General features: G+C 50.7%; 2 protein-coding genes and 1 pseudogene across 2 annotated transcripts; 2 read left to right on the top strand and 1 right to left on the bottom strand.

Moving 5' to 3' along the window:
- Positions 1-2714: 2714 nt before the first annotated feature.
- On the bottom strand, positions 2715-5857 carry LOC101763447 (50S ribosomal protein L19, chloroplastic). The gene is made up of 6 exons (XM_004956306.3): positions 5614-5857; positions 5190-5363; positions 4910-5104; positions 4717-4803; positions 4511-4644; positions 2715-3171 (listed from the first exon to the last, which is right to left on the bottom strand). The coding sequence occupies exons 2-6, from the start codon at positions 5346-5348 to the stop codon at positions 3069-3071; spliced, it is 678 nt and encodes a 225-aa protein (XP_004956363.1). The 5' UTR covers positions 5349-5363; positions 5614-5857; the 3' UTR covers positions 2715-3068.
- Positions 5720-9308, top strand: LOC101760363 (annotated as a pseudogene).
- A 990-nt stretch (positions 9309-10298) lies between these two features.
- LOC101759955 (sulfated surface glycoprotein 185) lies at positions 10299-14679 on the top strand. Its single transcript, XM_004959244.1, has 3 exons — positions 10299-10497; positions 11524-11664; positions 14594-14679. The coding sequence occupies exons 1-3, from the start codon at positions 10299-10301 to the stop codon at positions 14677-14679; spliced, it is 426 nt and encodes a 141-aa protein (XP_004959301.1).
- The last annotated feature ends 11532 nt before the right edge of the window (positions 14680-26211 follow it).

Raw genomic sequence — 26211 nt, 5'->3', positions numbered from 1 at the left:
TTCCCACTAGCTAAGCTTTGTTCACATTTACTCTTATCTCTTGTTTTTTACCCTCATTCCTCTCAGAGCAGATCTGGGGAAAAACGAACTAAATTGACTTGTCAGGAACCAAATATTCCTGCACTTAAACAAACAGGGGGTACTAGTTTCTCATCATCCTCCACGCCGAAAGAGCCTCACCCTGCTGGGAGAATATATGCACACTGTTATGCAGATATGTAGTACCAAATAATAAAACACAGTGACGTATCTAACACATAGGCCTGAGCATTACATTATCACCTAGAATATCTTTGACGAGATTATTTGAGAGTACATTCTAAAGCGCGCTCTTGCATGTTCTAGACAAATACTCGAAAAAGATGCAGCATTAACAAAACTTAATAACTTGCCTAACTTTAGTTAAGCGAGCAGAGTAAAATGATAACAGATCGAACACCTTCTACGCTAAGCAAGAACTTCTTTGGAAGGAGTGGTTTCTATAGGACATTTTACAATTAAGATAAATCAGATAAAATAAAAAATAGTTGTGTCATTAGTCCTTTCTCTAGGAATTTGAAAATTTTTAATTAAGATAAACGACTCCATTTAACCTATTGTATCGTTATTCTACCGGCCGTACCAAACAAATCTGAATGGAATAAAGTTGGATGTTGTTTACTGAGCTTCTGCCAGATTACCAGCAATTGGCGAGTGTTGGCCTCTTTTTATTCATAAGGCACGCCACCTTTTTTCCCATCAGCGGCTTAATGAACTCGGTGAGCCATAATCATGTCTTGCATAAATAATTCGGTGATACTTCCGTGATTGTCTAATAAAAGTGTGAGATGATAAAGAAAACTTTTAAGGCTAGATTCTACCGTTTTATCCTAATGATAGTGGCCGCTAAAGCTCAAATAATGCAGTAGAACCAATGCCAACCACCTGTTGCTGCTGAGCTAGCGTTGTCGGCTGAAGCTCAAGTTCACTTTATATTTGGTTCCACCTTTTGTGGAAATGGTGTAAATGCAATAAATTCATAATGGTTTAAAAATTTTCAGTGGAACAGGACTTTCAAAAAGTAGTCGATTGTATTATTTTTTATATGGTCCAACTTAATCCATAGCTCAAAATTTACTGACCGAAATACATGAGCTTCCAGAACTAGGTGTGATGCCCGACTGATAGCAGCAAAGTTTACTTAATAAATAAATATATGGCGTCTTTCAATATATTTCAAAACAGCACTGCTAGCGCCCGGACGTCCGATGGGAATTTTCCCATCAGATGCTCCATTGCAACATCAAAACAAAACATCTGCAGCATCAAAAATCTACAGTTGCAATATTGAAAAATATGCAAGAAAAATGATTACGATAGAAAATTCCCGTCGCAACATGAATACTATGTTTCATGCAAGCTATGAAATATGTGGAAATAATAGTTGCAACATCGATGCTTAACTATCGGAACATATGCCGAGCCGTCCGATTTTTTTTAGCGTTACCAATTTAAAAAACTGAGGAAGTATACAATTTTGGGCGTTGCCGTAACTGTGATAGTGAACCAAAGGTTGGTATGAAGTCAAACTTATATAGCTTTACCCTTGCCATGTCACCAACAAGGACAGGCGTTTGACGCATTTTGCAGCCCGCCAACCATTTTTCCCGTTGCCGGCGTATTGGACTAGGCTACAACATATGCGTGAGAGAGAATCCATTACATCTTTTTGGGCTGATAAAAGCATAAGATGATAGGAGAAGACTTTTGGGGCGCGGCTTAGATTCTACCACTACTTATCCTAATGATATATAGTGGGCTCCGATCCAATGCAGAACCAACCAGCTGTTGCTGCTGAGCTATAGTGCAGCATGCGGCTGATGCTTGGGTTCTCTCTATTCAGTTTCACCTTTTCTGAATCATGGTACTGTTGTTGCGGGCTTGCGGCCATACTCTAATGCCCTAGAAAAACTTCGATTTGAAGAATCTTTGTTTGAGAACAGAAATTATGTAATCATAGCTCTTCTCCAAATAAACCCACATCTCAAAACATGACGCTTGAAACATTTAAAAAAATGAATCCGGATTGGGAGAACTCTTGTTCCCTTTTAGGCAGCTGCACACAAGAATTATGCGGTGTATGAATTTTAGAGGAGAAGAAAAATGACCACACCTAAGAATTTGGGCAGGAATAGCTTGTGCACGAGTCAGACTGGTGCTATGCCATATAAAGACCAAGGGATTAGACCAGAAGCAGCATCACAAATTTGAAACGCAAGGCCGGTCCATTTTTTTACCTCCGAAAAAAAGCATCGGCGAAGTCGGCAATGAAGTTTTGGTTAGCTAGCGCTAGCGTTAGTCGTCAGAAATTTTCTTCATCTAAAAGACTTCGTACCATTCGTTTTCAAGAGAACTGAACCGATCAATTCAACGATTCTGAACGTGCCACGGAGTACAAATCCAAGTCCTTAGCAGAGGTGGAGCTGTTACAAAATGATAGAGAACTTGAGAGCAAGAACCTTGTCTATTAGTACTATACTATCAGTTTCAGAGCTAAGTGAACTACAACCATACAGTTCGAGCACAATGGAAGAAAAGAAATCCTTTGATCTACTACACATCTAGACTTCTTAGGAAACACCCTAGATTCTTATATGGACTCTTGTGCAGCAGCTGCCCTTTTTAGTCAGTCTTCAAAGAAATAAACGAGAAAAAAAAAGCACTCTTTGGGGAAATTATAGTCATCACAGACATTTTTTGAACTAGAATTTTTTCTGGTGAAACACAGGTCCATTTGGAACTAAAAAATTCACAGAAATTACACTTGAAGAAAGTGAAGCTTGGGATCTGGGCAAGATTATTTCTACACTGAGGCCACAGTAGCATCTGCAACTCAGAAAGGACCGATCCACATGTTAATTCTGAATCACAAAGCGATATCTCTACTAGCACTTGCTGCTTGAAACCAAGCATGGGAACTACAACCGGTGCCTTTCAAAACTGGGTAAACAGCGTGATTCTCAAACTGCAATTCTTGCATCTACACAAAACATGCAAATCCAAAGGACAATCCTAGAAACAAGAATGTCTCATTTTCTAAGTGCATTCATCCTGTCTCTCAGGTAATACAGCTTAGCTCTCCTGACGTTCTTCCTGTCCAAGATCTTGATTTCTTTGATGTTTGGCGAGTAGCTGAATGAAAAAGAAAAGTTGCATCAAGAGAATAGTCCAAACAAAATAGTTGATAGATATTTAAGTGAAAGGCAGGTAGACATTCAAACAACGAAACATAACAAAGGCAGGGTTGCCTTTAAACTATGAAATGTAATAAAGCCAGGTTGCCCTTCAAACTACAAAAAATGTAATTTTGGTACAAGCACAAGAGGATCTAGTATCGCATATGCTGGCAAAGCTGCATGAGAATGTAATATTTCACATTTGTCTTCAACTAATGCTTATTCTAAATATTAAAATTGAAGCACATAGATCCTGTGAACAAATGAAGAAAAGGCATAGAAACTACTCCCTCCAGTCACAAATAACCGACAATTTGGGTTATGTGCAGTCAACTCGTTTAAATGTTGGATGTCAATATCTCTTTAAATAATTCAAATGAACTTTTGAAAATAGTATGACTTGATTTGTCTTCAAAAATAGTTTCAGAAAAGTATAACTATACTGTGTTTGCATACATTTAATGCTATTCATCAATGGTCCTAGTAAGCTTGCCGCTGTCCTAAACAACAGTTATCTGTAACCAGAGGGGGTACTACTTATATCATTCTTCCAATGTATTTTTCTGCAGCAACCATAGAGCGAAGAAAGATGATGCTATGAAGTCCGAATAATTGAGGTTTGAATATAACTGGATGGCTTGTTTATGAAACTACAGACTCCTTTTGTAATAGGATGCTAACAGGGCACAAGCTGTTATGTCCATCAATTTGCAAGATGGCCAAAGGAATATGTGCCTACTGCTCTGTGCTAGACAATCATTCACTTAAGAGACATAACTAAATATATGCATCATTGCATGGTTCAGAACATAGTATTCACAGATTCATAACAAAGAAGGACAGAAGGAAGCTAGCTCCTTACTTCCTTTATTCTCACCAGTCAATGAGAAACTATGACGAACATTAAGAAGCAAATACCAGAATGAAACCAAACCTGAGGACCTGACAATCTTGGTACAGTTTTCCCAGTTTTGTAAACATCCAACTGTCTTTCGCATGCAGGAATTACACATATATAATTCACTGGCCTTAATTTATCCAGGTATGTAACAAAAAATTTTAAGGCTATGCACAAATAAAGAATAAGAACTTCCTTTCTGTCAGCCTAACAGAGGGGAGGAGAGGGGAGGGGTCAAAGCCCACTGAAAACATGGCATTTACTGTTTGTTGAATGATTCTCAGATTTGAATGAACAAGTAGTTAATTTTGGCAGCACAAGGATATTACAGAATCAGGAAGTATATCAACCACAGTTTAGAAATGGAGTAGAGGAGCACATGTTTGGTTTCACTTACAGTGGAAAGACGGACTCGACTCCGACACCAGCTACTAATCTACGCAATCTGAAAGTTGTATGGATCCCAGCATTACGTCTTCCTATCACAATCCCTTTCAATGTAGACTCGCGCCGTTTGTTCTCAGGAACTTGCTGTTTAATCCACAGGATCAGTACCACAAACATGTTCAAATAGCACTAAAGCAGGAATGCACATTGCTATACCAATCTCATTTGAATGATACATCCAGGCTGTACATCAGGAACCTCCCTCTCAGAGCGGACCTTTTCAACTGCCTCTTTGTTCAAGATCTGCAAAATCAAACAACGAATACTAATGAGATGCTTTATGCTTATGTGGTAACATTACTGTCAATGGATGTTACTAGTTCCTGCAAGTGAGTAACACAAAGCTTACATTCATAATGTGCCTGGCAGTCTTATCTAGCCTCTTGAACTTGATGCGTGGGGGGTGCTCAACCGCAGGAGAGCTGGAATCATCCTCGTCTGAAGCAACCTCAGCATTTCCCACCATGGAGAAACCTCTCATCGTGAGAGCTCTCGTGCAGAAAGCAGAGGCGGCAGGAATAACATCACGGGGAATGGTCTGACTCTGCACACAGAGAAATTGATCCCGTAGAAAGGATATGTACAAATTAGAACAACAGGGCATAGCGTGTCTCTAACAAGAATCCTACCCCGGTTGGACGGCTGAACCCGTAAGGCCTGAGGTACTGGATGGCCGAGGATGACTGGGCAGCCGCCGGTTGCGTGGCTACAGGAGCGGCAAATTCTAGGAGCCTCGCAGCAGCCCCACGGTTTTCGGCTCTGCAGACATTCCGGAGCAAAGATTGCATCCTGAGGCCCGTACCCTGAGTAGAAATTGCATAGGAAACTGAGATCAAATCACGCAGTTAGGGCAGGAATGGACCAGCTAAACCCTAGAAAAACCTTGGTCAAAATTTCTGGAAATAGACCGAATAATTAGCACTCCGCGACGCAGCACACGGAAACCGCAACAAACTGCGCGGTATGAAGGTTTTGGATTCGAGGGCTCGCGGAAGGGAACAGATTACGGAAGACAAGGAACAATTCACATCAATCACGCCAGGGCGTCCTTACCAGCTGACGGAGCGGTCAGTCGAAATCCAGCTGGAGCGAAACCCGCGGAAAGGGATTGAGGAAGACGACGATGAGAGGGGGAAGAGAGGTGGGTAGAGGGGCAAGGATGGCTCGCCGGATCTGGGTGGCGGGCTGGCGGCACGCTGGGCGCGGGCTGCGGCGGCGGCCGGCGGGGAGGGTAGGAGGAGGAAGGTTGGGGGAGGAATCAGCGCAATGTTGGGCGGACCCCAATCGGGCGAGACGACTCGGTTGGGTGGCCCAACAGGCATAACGAGCCACGGCCCACGTCAGGGAGGCAGCCTGAAAGCACGTTTTCTTTCTTTTCGAAAAATGTGTGTTTTTTATCCTCAAATATCGTAAAAGTATGACATTCTTTATATATATTATCTATATCTATACCTAGTATTAAAGACCGGATGGTTCTTACAACCGTCGTGGTTATTTTGCAAAAAAACCTCTTAACTTTTTAGTAATCAACCCGCAGTCCAAATGCTAACAGATTGGGGGCTCGGGTGGGAAAAAGAGGGAAGGGAGGGGTTTAAGGGAAAAAGGCTTCTCCTTTCTCCACAATAGAGAAGTGCATGAGGGGATTGGGCGCGGGCGGCAGTCGGAGCAGGGCGCCCCGCCGCTACCCCGCGCGGCCTCGGCGGCGAGGTCGGCCGGGCGCTTGGCGGCGGTGGCGGAGTCGCATGCTACTGCAGGGGTGGAGGCCTGTAGCCGCCCCGTGGTGGTTGAGGCGGCGCCTCCTTCTGCAGTTGTGGAGGTCCGTATTTGCGGGGCGGTGGGGGTGGTGGAGATCGCCACAATGTGCTCCCTGAAGACAAACCCTTCTTTCCTCGGATCCGCGGCTCTCTCCGAGATCCAGTCCTCCTCCACGCGTGCACACGTCGACCTTCCTCTCCTACTAGGTCTCCACACCGCCTCCTCCTTCCCACCTCGTCGCATAGAAGGTCTGCGCCGGCGTCTACAAGGGTGTCATCACCAGCCAGATCAGCAAGCTCGCCGACGAGACCGCCACCGCCATGACCGCCTCGCACCTCGACTACGCATCGGTGACTGATCTGCTCACTCCATAATTCAATCGTCTGCGAGATTTTTTTGCTCTGCTGCTAGAGCAACTCGATTGGATAATTATTGACTACTTTTGCCTTTTCCTCCTTTGCTCTGTGAAGCTGGCAGGGAGGATTGTTGTCTCCAACCTGCACAAGAACACCATGAAGTCCTTCTCAGAGACGTGCAATGACTTCATTTTTCTTTTCTAGTCTAGGAGGAGAGTTTGATTATATGTGTCGTGATTGGTTCTATTAATCTCTGTATGCAGGATAAAGGTTCTGTATGTGCATTGCGATGAGAGGTCTGGCTTGATGGCTCCCATGATTGCCGATGATGTCTATGAGATCATAATGAAGGTGTGATGCATGGGCTAAGGGTCCAACAATTTATTAGAGCAAAAAACATGTATCATCTTTCTTGCCATTTCGATAGTTTGTGTGTTTTACTGTTTAAACTTTCTGCGATAGCTTATCATTGGAATGCTGTAATTATGATCTGATATGGTTCTTTTGGTGCTTAATTTTATGCAAAAAAACAATGAAATATAGATGAAATACTATTTGTGGTTGTAATTTACACTGGTGCATCTGTGTACTTAGTTTGTTTTATTTCTGACTAACTCCTCTTTTCTTATAGTCTGACTCATGGAACTAAGCACTCAACTTTTGACTTCTGTATAACTTCAGAATGCTGCTCGCTTGGACAATGAGATAAAATATGACCGAGATTTCGACTATGATTATTTTGGTTTTAAGACACTTGAGAGGTCTTATCTGTTGAAACCTGGTGGAAAGGTCGCGGAAAGGCCACAGCATTTGTTGATGAGAGTTTCTGTTGGCATACATAAGGATGATATTGAATCGGCTGTCAGAACATACCACATGATGTCTCAGCGCTGGTTCACTTATGCTTCCCCGACCCTTTTCAATGCTGGCACTCCAAGGCCCCAGGTATTGCAGTGCCACCTTCAATCAAAAACGTGTTCAGTGTGGAGTGTGGACTGTTAACTTGTGCATTTAATCTCATCCTTCTATTTAATGTTGTGCAGCTAAGTAGCTGCTTCCTTATCTGCATGAAATATGATAATATTAAGGGAATTTATGATACTCTCTTGGAATGTGCTGCGATAAGCAAATGCGCTGGAGGAATTGGTGTCTCAATTCACAACATTCGAGCTACTGGGAGCTATATTCGAGGAACAAATGGTACTTCTAATGGAACTGTTCCTATGCTACGTGTAATGATACTGCCCGTTATGTTGATCAAGGTGGAGGCAAGAGAAAAGGTAGGTAACACCAGTAAGTCAGCCTGGTCCTATTTACACGATTGCTGAGGATTTCTTACAAATACCTTTCGTTAGGTGCATTTGCTGTTTATATGGAGCCTTGGCATCTTGATATCTTTGAGTTTCTTGATATAAGAAAGAACCATGGAAAGGTAAAAGCTCTTGAACAATAGCACACATTCTTGAAAATTGCTAGCTGCGATTGAATACATTTTGACAATTGATTACTGTCTTCGTAGCACACTGTATAAGAATTGCACTATAAGCGCTTGGCATGCTATTACATTAGATTGCCTCACCTGTGAAAAGTTTTTTATGTGATATTTATAGGAGGAGAATCGTGCAAGGGATCTTTTCTATGCTCCGTGGGTTCCTGATCTGTTCATGGAAAGGGTACAATGCAATGAACTGTGGTCACTTTTGTCCCAATGAAGCTCCAGGTTTGGCCGATTGCGATTGCTGGGGAGATGAGTTTCAGAATCAGTACGATAAATATGAAAGAGAGGTAAGCTTGATGCTGCACCTGTATATACAATTTTTTCAAGGTGACCAAAGATATATAATAACCCAGCTATGTGATTTCAGGGCAAGGCAAAGAAAGTGGTTGCAGCACAGGCCCTCTGGTTTGATACTCTGAAGGCACAGATAGAAACTGGAACACCGTATATGTTTTATAAGGTATTAAATTCATAAGGACACAATTGTTCAAATCATAAGGGTGCAATTGTTCTGCCTCTAAATATGCCATTCTTTTATCACATATGCCCTTTTTTACTGAAAAACGTGAAGATCTGGCTCTAAAAAGTTTATGATATGCAGGATAGTTGCAACAGAAAAAGTAACCAACAAAATCTTGGCACAATTAAGTCTTCCAATTTGTGTACTGAGATAATTGAATACACAAGTCCTAAAGAAACTACCGTATGCAATCTAGCATCAATTGCCTTACCACATTTTGTGAGGGAAAAGGTACATGCCGGCGTCTTTTCCATTATTTGGTTTGTTAGTTGTAATTAGCTTAACTTGCACATGTTTCAGGGTGTTCCTATTGAGTCCAATCCAGCTAAGCTTGTTGGTAGCAATGGGTCAAAAAATAGATACTTCGACTTTGATAAACTAGCTGAGGTTTGTCTACCTCACATTTCAAGTGGATGTACGATTCTGCCTTACCAATCTGAATAATACGAACATAATGTTTAACAGATTACTTCGACGGTGACATGTAATCTCAACAAAATCATTGATATTAGTTATTATCCCCATTGAGAATGCAAGGAGGTCAAATATAAGGCGCAGGCCAATTGGGATAGGTGTTCAAGGATTGGCAAATACTTTTATTCTACGTGGAATGCCATGAATTGGTGATTGGCGAGGGCTTCACTTTTCCTCACCTCTGTTTTTTTTTTGGGGGGAGGCGAAGGCATGATTGGGGGAGATAGAAGATGTGGAGATATTTCCGGGCTCGCGAATGGTGGAATGGTGATTGTGAAGCGAAGCTAACATATTACGAACAATCGAATAATAACGTGAGAGCAAGTAAAGACCCGTAGTAACGCACGGGCATTTCTGCTAGTAATATTAAAGTACCGAAGAAATCCTCCAATTCTGCTGTTAATTTTCATTTCGACCGTCACCGTAAAGTCCCGGCGTTATTCCAGTTCGTGTGTGGTGGTACATGAAATTGGAATCATATTCTAATTCTAATTGGTTGTAGTATAAAGTCAATATAGATGAAAACAAAATTAAATGTATGTGGGAGCCGTTCGTGTGTGGTGGTGTATGAAATTGGAATCATATTCTAATTCTAATTGGTCGTAATATAAAGTTAACGTGGAAAAAAACAAAACTAAATGTACGCGGGAGGCTGTGTTGACGGCATCACCGACTTTTTTCTATTTTGGCCCTTTTCGCGAAAATTTTTCACAAATAGGCCCCTGGCGAAACTAATTTCAAAAATGGACCCTTAGCTTGGCGCCAGGATGGCTGGCACCAAGGTATAACGTCGCCAAGGTCCCCTCACCGCGCCTCCGACGTGGCGCCGGTCCTCTGACGTGGCACCAAGGCTTGGCGCCCGCCAAGATCTATGGCGCCAAGCCTTGGCGCCAGCCTCCCTGGCGCCAAGCCTTTTAACACAACGCCGGGGTTCCTTTCCTTTTGCGCGTTCGTTTCCATTCGGAGTCATTTCAAATCGCGCCGCCGCCGCCCTCGGAGACCACCGCCGCTGCCGCCGCCGCTGGTGCCGTCGCCGCCTGGAGGCCGGCCACCCCCGCCCGGCGCCCGCCCGCCCGAAGCCGCGTGCCCCGTCGCCCGGAGCCGCCCCGCCCGGCGCCCCCCGCGCGGGCCCCCAATGCCCGCCCGCCCGCCTGGAGGCCATTGCCCGCTGCCGCTGGCGCCCAGAGCCACCCAGCCCGGCGCCCCCCGCCCGGGCCCCCGCGGCCGCCCCGCGCCCGCCATTGTTCGGAGGCCGCCCGCCCCCCAGCCCGGGTGCCCGCGGCCGCCCCCGCCGGTGGCCCACGGCCCGTCGCCCGCGCCCTCCATGGCCGGAGGTCGCTTGAACCCCGCTTGGTGGCTGCCCCCACGCCTTGCCGCCGGTGTTCATCAGTGAGGTAAAACTCTAAGAAGAGTTATAGTTAGATAAATAAAGAAGGTAGAATTGGTAGATAAAATAGTTAGATAGATAAATTAGAATTAGATTGTTAGGTAGAATTTAGATAGGTAGGTAGAATTGGTAGATGAAATAGTTAGATACGTAAATTAGAATAGTTAGGTAGAATTGTTAGATATGAAAGTTTATCTTTATGAATTGCAATGATAGAAAGATTAGAGGATACTCATGACACTATTTAACTAGATGCATGTCCAATTTTCTTTACGTAGTTAGATGTATAGTTAGTTACATAGTAAACTAGTTATTTAGTTAAGTAGTTGTATAGTGAAGTACATAGGTACATATTAGGTGACATAGTTAGTTAGTTGTATGACATAGTTAGTTAGTTGTATTTAGTAGTTAGTAGTCAATTGATACTATTTGATTTCATACTAGACTTAGAATGTTTGATTTATTATGGACTAAATGAATTGTGCGTCGTTATATTGATATACTAGATGGAGAATGTAGCGAGCATATATCACGGAGGCACCGTAGAAAGGGATGAATATGGATGTGTACCTGGATTGGACCGCGCATACCTGGATTACATCAACGAGATAGACGCGCTCACGGCTTATAGTGTAAGTCAAATTTTGTTTGACATGCTTTGTAATTTTTTAGTATAACAACTAACATATTGTTTTGACATTTTGCAGGTAAATTGGTAGCCTTACGAAGGAGAGGACGCACTTCCTTTTACCCTTAGCTTCATGTGTGGGTTGGACGACGATCTTTACAGGATGGTGTGCCCTCTCATATGCTTCTATGCTGTCGAGTACCACCTGCCAGATCGAGTAGCACGTCAATTTGGGATGAGGCAGATTTGTCCAACACCGGCGACCTCGACTAGTGTGGAGTTACACAGGTAAGTCTTTTCCTACTTGAATTATTTCAATACTATTAACTAAATTTTGGCTAGCAGTAACATGTAACGTGACGTGCAGCGTGGATCGTAAGAAGAAATGGAAGGTCTCTGAGTGGGCCGCGTTCCACCAAGCGTACATTGAGGAATGGGAGCAGTTCCACGACAATGTGGACGAGAACGACGAGCCGCACACAAACAGTGAGTACAGACAATACTAGACTTGGTACCAAGGTGCGACGCGTCACAGGCTGAAGGCAGCGTGGACGGAAGATGACTACGCCGACATCCACTCATCCGACGATGAAGACACGGTGTACGATCAGAGTACTCGTGCTGGAAGGCAGGTGGAGGTAGGACCAATCCTGGATAGGATGGTAAGATAATTGCTTCACTTTTCTATGTTCTATGTTAAGTTACTTAGAGATTTAGTTAGTTAGATAAGGACTTAGTGACCATCTGACTTAATCATTTAGTCATTTAGTGACTTAGTGTGTAAGTAAGTTAATAACTTAATCATTTATTGCTTTAGTGACTTAGTCATTTGTTGCAAGGCCGTACCCTCCAAAGCTCGGTTAGAGATATAGAGCATTTCCGTCCTAGAGTTACGGATCCTGAGACGCGGAGCTTTCTAGAGGTAAGACTCAAATTATTCTTTCTAATACTTTATTAATACGTTACATTCTTCTTTCGTGTAACTAGTTTTTACTACTGCAGCGATTGTCAAATCGGCTTCGCCGTGCGGCTGCTCGTTGTGGTTGCAGGACTACCACGACGCGAGACGTGCACGTTCCATCCCTACGCGAAGGAGACGTCGGTACGTCTAGCCAAGGCCCCTTAGGTTCGAAAGCAATTGCATCCGAGGATGAGGACGACGACGACGACGACGATGAGCAAAGGGCTGAGGAGCTTGGCCCGTCTCAGCTCCAGGAGGCTCCCTTGACTCAGCCTACATAGGTTGTAGGCACTAGACTACGTCACCCACGTTCTCCTTACACTCCAGGCACCGACGCCCTTGGTCACAAGGGTAAGGGTAAGACTAGGAGGCAGTGACGGTTCTTATTGCGAACTTTGTATTATATGGACTATTTATATATATGGACTTTCATTCTGAACTATTGTGGATTTTATTATGAATGTGTCATATGCTTGTGTCATATGCTTATGTGGTTGCTATTTTGTATTTATGTTCGCTATTCATCTCGTAATTTTGTATGGATTGCATCAAAAAGTAGGGGAAATTCTGCCAAAATTTCGCTAACAAGTACACCTTTTATTTTCTACGGAAATTTCACTAGAGTACAACTTCGAAGTGCATTACATCACAAAATAAACATAGGTCGTCTACCACTTGCGTCTCCATACTTAAAGTGCATTATTACATGACAACATAATAAAAGTCTCATAGTAGAAAATATTGTTCATAAATAAACCATAGAACTAGAACCTAATTATGACTACTGAGTGCAACGAGGCCACTTCCCTTCCTTAAGGCATCGGGATTTTCCTCAACCGCTGCTTTCGCTCGGCGTGCACGCTCAAGTTTCTTCTCCCTCTCCTCCCTGTTCGCAGCAACCCGCCTCCTTTCCTCCTCTTCCTTGTGCTCCTTTTCCGCAGCCTCCCCTCTGAGCCTCTTCTCGTACACCTCCTTCCTCTCTGCATCCCAGCGCATCATATACTCCAAAAACTCCTTGTCTTTAGGATTGATCTCAGTGTCAATCCACTACTCAAAATCACATAGCGGTGGAGGGGTCTACAACAAATGCAATTGTTATAAAACAAAAAAATTATGTTCAATAATTATAAGACAACAACAATTCCTTACCAACATGTTAATGCGGCACTGATGAAGTGTAGGTTCAAACGCAAAGTTGGAATACATCCAATACCTCTGCCTATACGTGCCATGTTCATCGGACTTGGCTACCTTGCAAGGATCGCCGCAAAAACACATAGTCACTGGAACACCACTAGGCAGAGGCAATGGATCGAAGGCATTTCCGGTCATCTTGGCGCCATAACTACAAATTAGTTTATTTTGTTCTAAGAATCAAACGCACTTAACAATAAACCTACAATTAAGGTTTTTTCATTTGATCCACAACAATGAGCATATAACATAACTACGTGCGCTAAGGTTACCTTAGTTTCTTAGCTTTTCCATGCCTCGGCATCCTACATTTCCATGAAACCCTATGTTCAAAAATGCAAAAAATATATAGCGAATCGATGTGAAAAAAGGTACGAGGGAGAGAGGATACCTTGCTCTTCAGGATCCACAGATCAAATGAAAGTTTCCTAAGCTACAATGTTGATTCGTAGTCTAGGGCGAAGTAGGGAGAGTAAAAACCCGAGAGAGTGAAGAAGAATGAGGAGGAACTCTCGGGCAGGAAGAAGGGCTGGCGGTTTATGTATGGAGGCTTGGCGCTAGGGAGGCTGGCGCCAAGGCTTGGTGCCAAGATCCATGGCGCCAAGGCTTGGCGCCAAGCCTTGGTGCCACGTTAGAGGGCCGGCGCCATGTCGGAGGCGCGGTGCCAAGACGTTATACCTTGGCGCCAGCCATCCTGGCGCCAAGCTAAGGATCCATTTTTGGAATTGGTTTCGCCATGGGCCTATTTGTGAAAAATTTTCACGAAAAGGGCCAAAATAAAATAAAAGTCGGACGGCATCGCTGCCCAAAAGAATGCCCCGCCCCTCCCCGGGAATGAAGATGTGCCGAGCCTGGGCAACGGCTACGTCGTCTCCTTCGCGCACTTTCACGAGAGGGGGTTCGCGTCCCCGCCGAGCCATTTCTTCCGCGGGCTGCTGCACTACTACGGGCTCGAGCTACAGCACCTCAATCCCAATGGGATCCAACACATCGTGACATTTGTCGCGCTGTGCAAGGGGTTCTTGGGCATTGAGCCCAACTTCTTGCTCTGGAAGTACTTCTTCGTGGCCAGCCTATATGAGAAGACCGAGAGGAAGGGGAGCCAGCAACGGACGACCCCGGTGCCGGTTGGGTGCACCGCCATCCATCTCTGCCAGAACCGCGCTAAGGAGTATATGGCGATGAAGACCGTGGCATCCCACAAGGGGTGGCATCAGCAGTGGTTCTATGTGAAAAACTACTCTAACTCCCCCTTGCCAGCGTTCACCGGCCGCGTCATCGAAGCGGCGCCAGAGCTATGGTCGTACGGCCCGGTGGAGAAGGAGAAGAAGCGGAAAAGGGGCTGACCAGAGCCGGAGTTATCGGGGCGTACCACGCTCGAAGGGTGGCGTCGCTGATGCTCTGGGTTCGCTTGCTCGCTGAGATGGCTCCCGGCGTGCCGATCGAGGGCACCGTCCTTGCGACGGGTGCGCTTGCCACCACCGAGATCCGGCAGCGAGTCCGGGAAGCGCTGGATGACAAGGACGCCGATTACCCGGTGCCCGGTCACCCTTCGATGCGCCTGGACGAGAATTTCGTCGAGCTAGTGAGGACTTCGTGCTCTCATTCTTTTTTCCTGCGTTTCTTGGTTCGTCGCTCTGACGCGGAGTTTTCGTGTCTGCAGGGTCACATGGACAATGTCATCGACTCGCACCCACCGGTGCCAGAGGACGCTGAGAAGTGGCAGCAGAACTGCCTCCTCGCCGAGAAGTAGAAGAGACGCAAAGACAAGGAGACGGCGAGGAAGAAAAGGAAGGCCGCCAAGGAGTTCCAACGGCGGCGGTGGGGCAATGTCGTGTCGGACGATGATGATGACAATGATGAAGAGGAGGAGGAGGAACATGAGGAGGAGGAAGAGGAGGAGGAGTTTGTCCTGGCCCCCCGGCCAGGCGTGCTTGTCATCCGGGAGCAGTGCCCCCAAACGGCCGCGGGGGACGAGCCGAGCGGACCGCCTGCCCAGGACTTGACCCCGCAAAGCTCTGGGGCCGCGCCCCAGGGGTCGGCACGGGGCGCGCCTCGGGAGTCGACGGAGCCAACCCCCGACCCTCTGCCTACGCCTCAAGAGCAGAGGGGTAGTGGCAAGCGGCCGCTGCCAGATGCTCCGGGGTCGGCGTCGGGCTCGGAGGCGAAACGAGCCCACCGTCCCCACGCTGAGGGAGTGTAAGTGGAAATTCGTCATGCATCTTGTTCCTTCCCTAGCGTCAAGCCATTTTTTATCTGTTGCTTCACAGCGCCCCTCGGGTGTCGTCCGCTGGCGCTGAAGAAGGCGCTACGGGTGTCGTCCGCCTCCGCAGGGCGAGCCACGACCCCGCCGGCGGCTAGCGGCGGCAGCGTCGGGGAGACCGCGGAGGCGGCCTCCACGACGGCAACCGGAGGAAGGATGCTGCAGCCGGGCACAGGGTAGGGGCTGACCCCTGCTCCGCCTTCTTCCTCCGTGGCCGACCCTGTGGGACAAGGTGTTGCCCCTGCGGTCCCATCTACCGGGGAGGTAATTGACCTTGATGACGAGGTGGAGGAAGAGCCTGCGGCTCCGACGGCGGCAGCATAGATGGGGACGGTTGCCCCAGCGACCGTGACGGAGATGACGGGGGCGGGGACGCCTGCCCCAGCGACTGCGACGGAGACGCCGGCGGTGGCGGGGTCGGGAACGCCTGCCCCGGAGATCGCGACGGAGGCAGGGACTTCTGCCCCAACGGCCGCGCCGGAGGCCGCGACGGCAACAGGAATGGGAACGCCCGCTCCGGCCGCCGCGACGGAGATGGCGGCGCACGTGCCGGGGCCGTCGTCGAGGTCGGCGGGGCCAGAGGCGGTGGCGTCTGCCTCGGCGGCGGCGTCGGGGACGGTGGTGTTGGGGGCGGCCAGAGCGGCTCCCACCCTTGTCCCGGTTAATCCCATTCCCAAGGCATGGGGTGGGCCTACCCTGCGCTGGAGGTTATGCGATGACCCGCAGAGACCCCTCTTCATGCTGGACGACACCGAGGAGTGGGGCAAGTGGCAGGTGGTGCAGGGCGGGCTTGCGAATGTCCGCGCTACCCTGTCTTCCGCGATGGGGGAGCTAGACGGCGTCGTCGTCCCTGGTGGCTAGGTATGGTGTTTTCCCCGGTGGTTGTTTTCCTCCTATTTCTTCGTTGCTGAGCATAAATTGTTTTGTAGGCCCTCCAGGAATGCAGTCGGGGGAAGTCCGAGTTCCTCCGGCTCGAGCGGGGGCTCTGGGAACGCTTCTCCGTGGAGAGGAAGCGGACCGGGGAGCTGACCGCGCAGGTCACCACCGCTCAGCAAGTCATCAACGACCTGTGCAGGCGTGAGCAGGCGGCGCGGGAAGACGCGCGGCGGGCGGAGGACAAGTTCCAGGCTGTCGTCGAGAAGGCTCGCCTCGATCGCGAGGAGTTCCAAGCCGCTGCTGAGAAGGCCCGCTTTGATGCCGAGGAGCTCGCACGGCTGAAGGGGGAATATGAAGTCCTTCAGAAAACCGTCGAGCGTATCTGGCACGAGCGGCAAAAGGCTTAGCAGGACCGGGACTTTGAGGTGACTTGGAAGGACGAGGCCGAGAAGATGGCGGTTGAGCTCGGGGTGGAGGTCAGTCAGCTCCACGTGCAAGTGCAAGGGCTTCAGACCGCCGTGGCCCAGGGCTCGACTGGGAGCGTGAGCTGAAGGCTCAGTCCGAGGGTAAGGCTCTTCTTGTCTCTTTACCTTTGTGGTGTTGCGATGGTTTCTGACTTGGCGGGTTTTTCTGGACAGGCCTTGCAGATGAACTCACCCGACTGAGGGAGGTCCTCGACGCGGAGCACGCCGAGCACAGCAATCTGCGGGACGCTGTCCGCGTTGTCTACGACGGTCTCAGCGTGGTCCAGGGGAAGGGGACGAGTTCGTTGGTGGCTCGTGTCCTTGGGACATACTGGCGGGACCGTGAGATCGCTCTGGAGGCGCTCCACGTCGGCGTGAGGTGGGCCTTCGGCGTCTTCGGCTCCCACTATTCCGAGCTGGACGAGATCGACGCGTCGGTGCTCAACCCAGCGGAGACCTTGGCGAAGCTTCTAGAGGATGAAGCCGTCCCGCCCGAAGACCCAAGGACGAGCTAGCTGTATCGGGCTTAGACGCCCAGAATGTAAATATGTTAGTCAACTTTGAACTTGTTTCTGTGATGGCCGCGGAGGCCTTTTCTATAATTTATCAAAAAAATGTTTTCAATCCTCTTCCTTGTTTTTTGGGTTTGGAAAGTCTAGAGCACGGGTCGGGCGCGTCAGTAAGCGCTGATGAGCGAAGGCACCGTAGCTGCTGGGGCGTAGGTTTTTTTGCAGTCCGATCAGTCTTGCCTGAGCGTCGTTCGTGCACTCTCTCCTTTTCACGCACAAACGTTCAGGAAGGGGGTCGATTCGGAAAGAAATGGTGTTTTGAGAAGATGTCAAGTGACTTGGGCCGGAGCCCCTGATAGCCCCCGAGGGATATGCGACCCTAGGGCAGAGCCCGGGTCAGATATCCCTGAGTTCAATACGAAACTCAAATGAATCGACTCAAAACTACCCTTTTTCGTGAATTAACGAGTTATAGGGTTATGGATGTACTAAACTTGGAAACAGAAACTAAGGGTAGAAGTGTCTTAGCTGCTTTATGTTCCAAGCGTTGTTGAAGATCTGTCCATCAGGGGTTGCCAGCTTGTATGTGCCTGGTCGCAGTACTTGCGCGATGATGAAGGGGCCTTCCCACGGAGGGGTCAGCTTGTGCCGGCCTCTGTTGTCCTGGACGAGGCGAAGCACCAGGTCACCGATGTTGAAGGCTCGGCCTCGTACCTTACGGCTGTGGTATCATCGTAAGGCCTGCTGGTACTTGGCCGAGTGCAGCAGGGCCACATCGTGCGCTTCGTCGAGCTGGTCTTGCGCGTCTTCGAGCGATGCCTAGTTCCCCTGTTCATCGTATGCCTTGACCCTCGGCGATCCGTACTCCAGGTCGGTGGGGAGGATTGCCTCGGACCCGTAGGCCATGAAGAACTGGGTGAAGCCGGTCGCCCTACTGGGGGTCGTCCTTAGGCTCCATAGGACCGCGGGGAGCTCCGCAACCCACCGGCCGCCGAACTTTTTGAGGCGGTCAAAGATCCATGGCTTGAGACCTTGGAGTATCATGCCGTTGGCTCGTTCAACCTGCCCGTTCGTGTGGGGATGCGCCACGGCCGACTAGTCCACTCGGATGTGGTGGTCGTCGCAGAACTGGAGGAATTTCTTCCCAGTGAACTGCGTGCCGTTGTCCGTGATGATGGAGTTGGGGACTCCGAAGCGATGGATGATGTCAGTGAAGAATTGTATCGCCTGCTCAGACTTGATTTGCGCGACCGGTCGTGCCTCGATCCACTTGGTGAACTTGTCGACGGCGACAAGCAAGTGGGTGAAGCTCCCGGATGCTTTCTTGAAGGGCCCGAGGAGGTCCAGACCCCAGACCGCGAAGGGCCACGTGATGGGGATGGTCTGGAGTGCCTGTGCGGGCAGATGAGTTTGGCGCGCGAAGAATTGGCACCCTTCGCAGGTGCGTACTACGTGGGTGGCATCGGCAACCGCCGTCGGCTAGTAGAAGCCCTGCCGGAAGGCGTTCCCAACGAGGGTTCTTGGCGCGGCGTGGTGGCCGCAGGCTTTAGCGTGGATGTCCTGAATCAACGCCTTTCCCTGCTCGATCGGGATGCAGCGCTGGAGGATGCCGATGTGGCTCCGCTTGTAGAGCTCCTGGTCAATGATGACAAAGGATTTGGCGCGACATGCAATCCTACGTGCCTCCGTCTTGTTCGCTGGGAGCATCTCGCGGATGAGGTAGTCGAGGTACGGGGCTCTCCAGTCAGACGGGGGGTCGGGCCCCTCTGCTGGGTTCGCGTCAATCTCCATGACTTCGGGGTTGGAGGGATCGGCCTCCAGGTCCAAGGCAGATGGAGAGCTACTGACCCTTTCAGGGTCGGCGCCTGAGTCCGGGACAGGTGGCGCATTGCCGACCTCTCCTGGGTCGGTGCCCAAGTTTGGGGTAGGTGGCGCGTCGCCGACCCTTCCCGGCTCTTTGTAGCGGATGGAGGGCTTGTACTGGTCGCTGACGAAGATGCCGTCGGGGACGGGCTTTCGGCCGAATGCCGCCTTCGCCAGCTCGTCAGCTGCCTCGTTGAAATGTCTTGTGACGTGGTTGAGTTCTAGTCCGTCAAACTTGTCTTCGAGCTTGCGGACCTCGTCGTAGTACTCCACCATCTTGGGGTCGTGGCAGCTCCACTCCTTCATGACTTGTTCGACGACTAGCTGAGAGTCACCTCGGATGTCCAGCCGTCGTATGCCTAGCTCGATGGCGATGCGAAGCCCGTTGAGGAGAGCCTCGTACTCAGCAACATTATTAGATGCAGGAAAGTGGAGGCGGATCATGTACCTCATGCGCACGCCGAGAGGAGAGACAAAGACCAGACCCGCTCTGCCGCGGGCCTTCATCAACAATCTGTCGAAGTGCATTGTCCAGTACTTCTGCTTCTCCGACGCGGATGGCGTCTGGATCTCTGTCCACTCTGCGACAAAGTCGGCGAGTACCTGGGACTTGATGGCTATACGGGGGGCGTAGGTGATGCCCTGGTCCATGAGCTCGAGCGCCCACTTCGCGATCCATCCCGTGGTGTCCTGATTCTGGATCACTTCGCCGAGGGGGAACGATGAGACAACCATCACGGGATGGGAGGTGAAGTAGTGGTGCAGCTTCCTCTTCGTGATGAGGACGGTGTAGATAAGCTTCTGGATCTACGGGTAGCGCGCCTTGGATTTGGATAAGACCTCGCTAACGAAGTATACTGGGCGCTGCACCTTGATGTAGAGCACTACCAAAGCTGCGCTGACCACCTGGGTGGTTGTCGCGATGTAGAGCAGGAGGGGCTCCCCGTCGGTTGGCGGGACCAGGATCGGGGCCTTCGTCAGGAGGTTCTTGAGCCGGTCAAGCGCCTCCTGGGCCTCGGCGGTCCACACGAAGCGGTCGGTCTTCTTCAGGAGTCGGTAGAGAGGGAGCCCCCGTTCGCCGAGGCGCGAGATGAAACGGCTCAGGGCCACCAGGCATCCCGTGATGTGCTGGACTCCCTTTATGTTTCGAATCGGCCCCATGTCGCTGATGGCCGCTATTTTCTCCGGGTTGGCTTCGATGCCGCGCACGGAGACAACGAAACCTAGCAGCATGCCCCTGAAACCCGGAAAACGCACTTTTCTGGGTTGAGCTTGATGCGCTTGTCTCTCAGTCTTTCGAAGGCTAGTTCGAGGTCGGGGACAAGCTGGTCATCCTTCTTGGACTTGACTATGATGTCATCGACATAAGCCTCAATGGTTCACCCGATGAGGTCCCCGAAACACTTAAGCATGCATTGTTGGAACGTAGCCCCCACGTTTTTGAGGCCAAACGGCATCTTAACGTAGCAATAGGGGCCAAAAGGGGTGATGAAAGAGGTCACGAGCTGGTTGAACTCTTTCATCGCAATTTGATGGTAGCCGGAATACACGTCAAGGAAGCTAAGGGTTTCGCACCCGGCGGTTGAGTCAACTATTTGATCTATACGTGGCAAAGGAAACGGATCCTTTGGACACGCTTTGTTAAGACCGGTATAATTAACACACATCCTCCATTTCCCATTCTTTTTTCGTACAAGAACAGGATTAGCTATCCACTCAGGGTGGTACACTTCCTTGATGAATCCGGCCGCCAAAAGCTTCTGGAGCTCCTCGCCGATGGCCTTGCGCCTCTCCTCATCGAAGCGACGCAAGCCTTGCTTCACCGGTTTGGAGCTGGCCTTGATGTTCAAGGAGTGCTCGGCGACTTCCCTCGAAATGCCGCGCATGTCTGAGGGTTTCCACGCGAAGACGTCGCTGTTCGCGCGGAGGAAGTCGACGAGCGCGCTTTCCTATTTGGGAGATAGGGAAGCGCCGATCCGTACAGTCCAGCCGTCGGAGCTGCTGGGGTTGAGGGGGACCTCCTTGATGCCTTTGGTGGCCTCAAAGGAGGTGGCAGACTGCTTGGAGACGGGCTGGTCTTCGGCGCTTTCCGCGAGCTGGCCCGCAGGAGCTTCCGTGCAGGTGATGGCTGTGGCGTATTCGCAACACTCTACGTTGCACTCATACGCCTTCTGGAAAGGCGTGCCGACGGTGATGACCACGTTGGGCTCCGACAGCTTGAGCTTGAGGTAGGTGTAGTTGGGGATGGTCATGAACTTGGCGTAGCACGCCTGCCCCAAGATGGCGTGGTAGGTTCCACAAAAAACCTACCACCTCGAAGGTGAGGACCTCCTTCCTGTAGTTGGAAGGAGTCCCAAAAGTGACGAGCAGGTCGATCTGCCCGAGAGGCATTGCCTGTTTCCCCGGCACAATGCCGTGGAAAGGCGCTTTGCTGGGGCGGAGGCGAGAGCGGTCGATCCCCATGGCGTCAAGAGTCTCGGCGTAGAGGATGTTGAGGCCGCTGCCTCCGTCCATGAGCACCTTGGTGAGGTGCGTTGTGCCGATGACAGGGTCGACGACGAGCGGGTAGCATCCTGGCTGCAGGACGCGCCCCAGGTGGTCGGACCGGTCAAAGGTGATGCCGGGTCCCGACCAGTCGAGGAAGGCCGGTGTAGCAGGCTCGGCCGCGTAGACCTCACGGTGCTCCAGCTTCCAGCGGTGCTTGGTGTCGTAAGCCACCGGTCCGCCGAAGATCATGAAGCAGCCGTCCACCTTGGGGAAGCCGTCTTCCTTCTCTTCGTCGTCCTTCTTCTCCTCTTCGGGCTTCCGTCTCCGGTCGCCCTTCACTGGGTTGCCTACAAAATACCTCTTCATCAGGTTGTAGTCTTTGTAGGCGTGCTTCGCGGGGAACTCGTGGTTCGGGCACGGTCCCTCGAGCAGCTTGTCGAAGAAACCGGGGGTGCCCTCTGGGGGCGGCTGCCCCCGCTTGCGCTCAGCTACGGCCACGAGTGGAGCCTTGCGCCGCTGCTTATTCTTCTTCTTCTGTTGATGGTTGGAGGTGCCCTCATCGGCGTCCTCCTCCCGCTTTGCCTTGCCCTTGGTGCGATCGAAGATCACCCCGATGGCCTCTTCGCCCGAGGCGAAGCTGGTGGCGATGTTGAGGAGCTCCTCCGTGGTTCGCGGGCCTTAGTGTCCCAGCTCGTGGACAAGGGGCCGGCAGGAAGTTCCTCCCAGGAAAGCTCCTATGACGTCGGTGTCCGTGACGTTGGAGAGCTCAGTACGCTTTTTGGAGAAGCATCAGATGTAGTCCCGGAGGGACTCGTCTGACCCCTGGCGGCAGCTCCTGAGGTCCCAGGAATTGCCAGGGCGCATGTACGTGCCCTAGAAGTTCCCCATGAAGATCTCCTTTAGGTCGTTCCAGCTACGGATATGACCCGAAGGGATGTGCTCCAGCCAGGCTCGTGCCGAGTCGGCCAGAAAGAGTGGGAGGTTGCGGATGATGAACAGGTCATCGTCCGCCCCACCGGCCTAGCATGCAAGCCGGTAGTCGCTGAGCCATAGCCCGGGGTTCGTCTCCCCGGAGTACGTGGCCACGTTCGTAGGCTGCCTGAAGCGTGCTGGGAATGGCGCGTTCAGGATGCGCGTGGAGAAGGCCCTGGGCCCCGCTGGGTCGGGGCTCGGGCTGCGATCTTCTCCGCTGTCATAGCGGCCACCATGGTGGACATGATAGTCGCAGTCTAACGCCTCCTCCCTATCCGCATGGGAGCGCCTCCGCGCGTCTAGAGTGTCGCGGGCATCGCGGACGGGGCCGACGCGCCGGTGAACGGACTGAGCCCCGCCTCCTACGGGCGGCGGAGTCCGTTGAGCGGGTGCGGCCTGGTTCGCCCTGGGGGGAGGCTAGTGGACAGACTCCCCCCGTCTCTCAGGAGGTGCGATGGGAGCTGCCCTGCTAGCGTTTTGACTGCGTCGCCAGGACGCGGAGCTTTCCGCCTGCTGGATGGCGGCGCACTCGATCAGGTTGCACACCTCTTGGTGCGCCTGACGCTCCTTGGGCGTCGACGGCTCGGGGAGTTGTCGGAGTAGGGCTGCCGCTGTGGTGATATTCTGGTTGGCACGGGCGAAGAGCTGAGGGCGATCTTCATTCGCGCAGATGCGTTGCTGGACGTCGCGCCCGTTGTCGTGCCTCGCCTTCGTTGCGGGGGCGCTCGACCTCCTGGCGGGGCACTGCGCGCGCCTCCGTTTGTTGTGGTCGCACTGGGGCCCTGGCAAGAGCCCCAGTCATAGCCGTGGCCCGCGGTGGGGGAGTCCGCTGCCTCCCTTCGGCGCCGTCATCATTGGATCCCTCGGAGTGCGCGTCGGCCATGAAGCACTCGCGCGAGGGGTGGTGGCTCCCGTTGTTGGAGCCGGTGTCGGAAGTGGTCCTCGCCACGCCCACGAGCTCGTTGCTCGCGGGCAGCACAGTCATGGACCGCGCCAGGAGATGACCGTAGGTCGCCGCGGCATTGCGCAGCCTGAAGGGCCGCTCCTCCGAAGGAGGCCCCTCGGCACGCGCTCGGCCGCTCGCCACTATCCCAGCGGTGGAGCCAGAGATTATGGGGCGAGCGGGCAAGACAAGGAGAGGGATCAGCTCGATCCCCTCCCCCGTGGAGAGGAAGTCCAAGCTCCCGAAGCGGACAAGGGAGCCCGGAGCGAAGCTGGCGTCGTGGCTTGCCATCTGAAGCCGGTGATGTACGCGCACAGGTCCCCTACCTGGCGCGCCAACTGTCGTTGTCAAGATTAGCGGATCGAGACTATGGCTAGTGAATTTCTTTTATGCACGTATGGCTTCGGATGGTGGCGTGGGAGACACATGGTTTAGACTAGTTCGGGCAAGGAAGGCCCTACGTCCAGTATGAGGAGCTGCTTGTGTTGCCCACGTGGGGACTGTAGTAGGGGTTACAGGCAGGCGAGAGAGGGAGCCGGTCCAAAGTCTCTTGGGTGTGCACTGATGCTCTAAGAGAGAGTATGTGTGGGTTTTGCTGGCTTGAGAGTCCTCCCGTCTCAGGGCCCCCGGTTCTCCTTTTATAGCGCAAGGAGAGCTCGGGGTTACAGATGAGTCAGGTGTGAGGAGAAGTAAAAGAGATAAGCTAAGTAAAGTAAAATACAAGGATAACGACCAAGTCCCAGGGTCGCCGCCTCCTGCTTCGGCCTTCGGCCCCTGTCAGCGCATCCACCGGAGGTGGGTGGCTGCCTTTGGATCCTGTCGATGATCCCCCTGGCAACTGCTGCCACCAAGCATGATGATGGTGTTCGGTTATGGTAACTGTGCGCGTCGGGGAAGACAGCTGACCCCTGTTGTCCTGCTTGCGGCCCATGGAGCACAGACGTTGCGTCCCTATCGCCAAATACGCGGGGCGCGAGAGCGGGCGGATCTCCCTCCTGTGCCAGGCGGTGCAGGCCATGAGTGTCTTTTGATGAAACAGGGGGAGCCGCGGCCACTGTAGCCTGTGCGGTCGCGGCTACAGTGTCCCACCCGGGTACTTGGGGCAGTCACGTCGAGGGGCGCGGGCGCCTTTCTGCGCGTCAGAGCCGCGGCACATTTATGGCAAGATCAGTGAGGGGCCCACGAGATTCGCGCCCGAGGCGGATACATATCTTGTGGGCTCGGATGAGTCCTACCCCCTATGCCCGGGGTTGGGCGAGGTGGAGTCTTGCGGTGAGGGGTTGGGCGCTCCCGACCTTGGGACCGCGGGTCAGGCGAGGTGGAGTTCTGCCCTCGAGGGGTCGGGTGTGTCCGACCCTGGGGCCTTGGGTCGGGCGTGACGGAGTAGGATGTTCTCTGCCTCTGTTGGGTCGGCGGCGATCATCATTACCTCAGGTGGGCCTGGGCCTTCTTGATTGTTGTCTTAAGCCCATTCAGAGGTTGTTAATATTTCCCCCCAACACGTAGCAACGTACGGGTATATTTGCTAGTCATCTCTCATGTTCCATTTGGTGCAAATCAACCCCTTAACTAAGTAAACTGGTGCATTTACCATCCTCATTGCCCATCTTAGTTTAACAAATGTTTAGTATCATATAACAACAATTTATATCATGTAATCATCTTGCTAATTACTATTTAGCCACATCTTATATTGAGTCAATAGTTATAATAGTTTGCTGTGAATTAGTTCTGTTAATTTTTTCTAAAAATATTTATGGGTAGCCATTTTAGAGGATTTAGTGGAAAAATTGTGTAAGCTTTATATTTTTTAACTCAGCATATTACATGAAAGGATCTAGTATGTCGACTAGAGGGGGGTGAATAGTCGAACCTGAAAATTTTTCACAACTTCGAACAAGTTTATCAGCAACTTCCGGAGTTTCCGAAGATTATTTCGGAAATTCTGCAACTTACGGAATTTCCAGAGAAATCTACGGATTCTTCGGAGATACAAGATTTTGAACTACGACTTTATGAAAGACTTGCTCAAATGTAAATCGCCGAATATAGGTTAACCAACAGGATATTCTAGGCCTTAGGCACAAGATAGAATAGCTAAAACCTTTCTAGAAAAGTAGATCGAGCACAAACCCTAGAAATATGTTCTATGCTTGAATATGAACAAACTTAAGAACAAAAAGCACAAGAGACACAAGCATTTGTTTACCGAAGTTCAGCTTCACACGTTGAAGCCTATATCTCCGTTGAGGACCCACGAAGGATGGGCTTTTAACACCTAAGCCACTTTCCTTACTCTAGCGACCACAAAGATCAAGCTAGAGTCACTTACTTAATCGTCAGGGTAATACAAACTTCTCATAGGCAGCCACAACCTTGGATGCTCCACAGGCAACGCCTAGCCGATTAGGAGCTTCAAGCTCCAAGAGTAACAAACACGAAATCACTGCCTTGAGGAAGAACAAGATGCTCAAGAGATGGGAAATCAGATCACTAGCACT

This window comes from Setaria italica, chromosome II (genome assembly GCF_000263155.2).
Source record: "Setaria italica strain Yugu1 chromosome II, Setaria_italica_v2.0, whole genome shotgun sequence".
Lineage (NCBI taxonomy): Eukaryota > Viridiplantae > Streptophyta > Magnoliopsida > Poales > Poaceae > Setaria > Setaria italica.
Note: the sequence above shows the minus strand (reverse complement) of the source record. Positions and strands in the feature narration are given on the sequence as shown.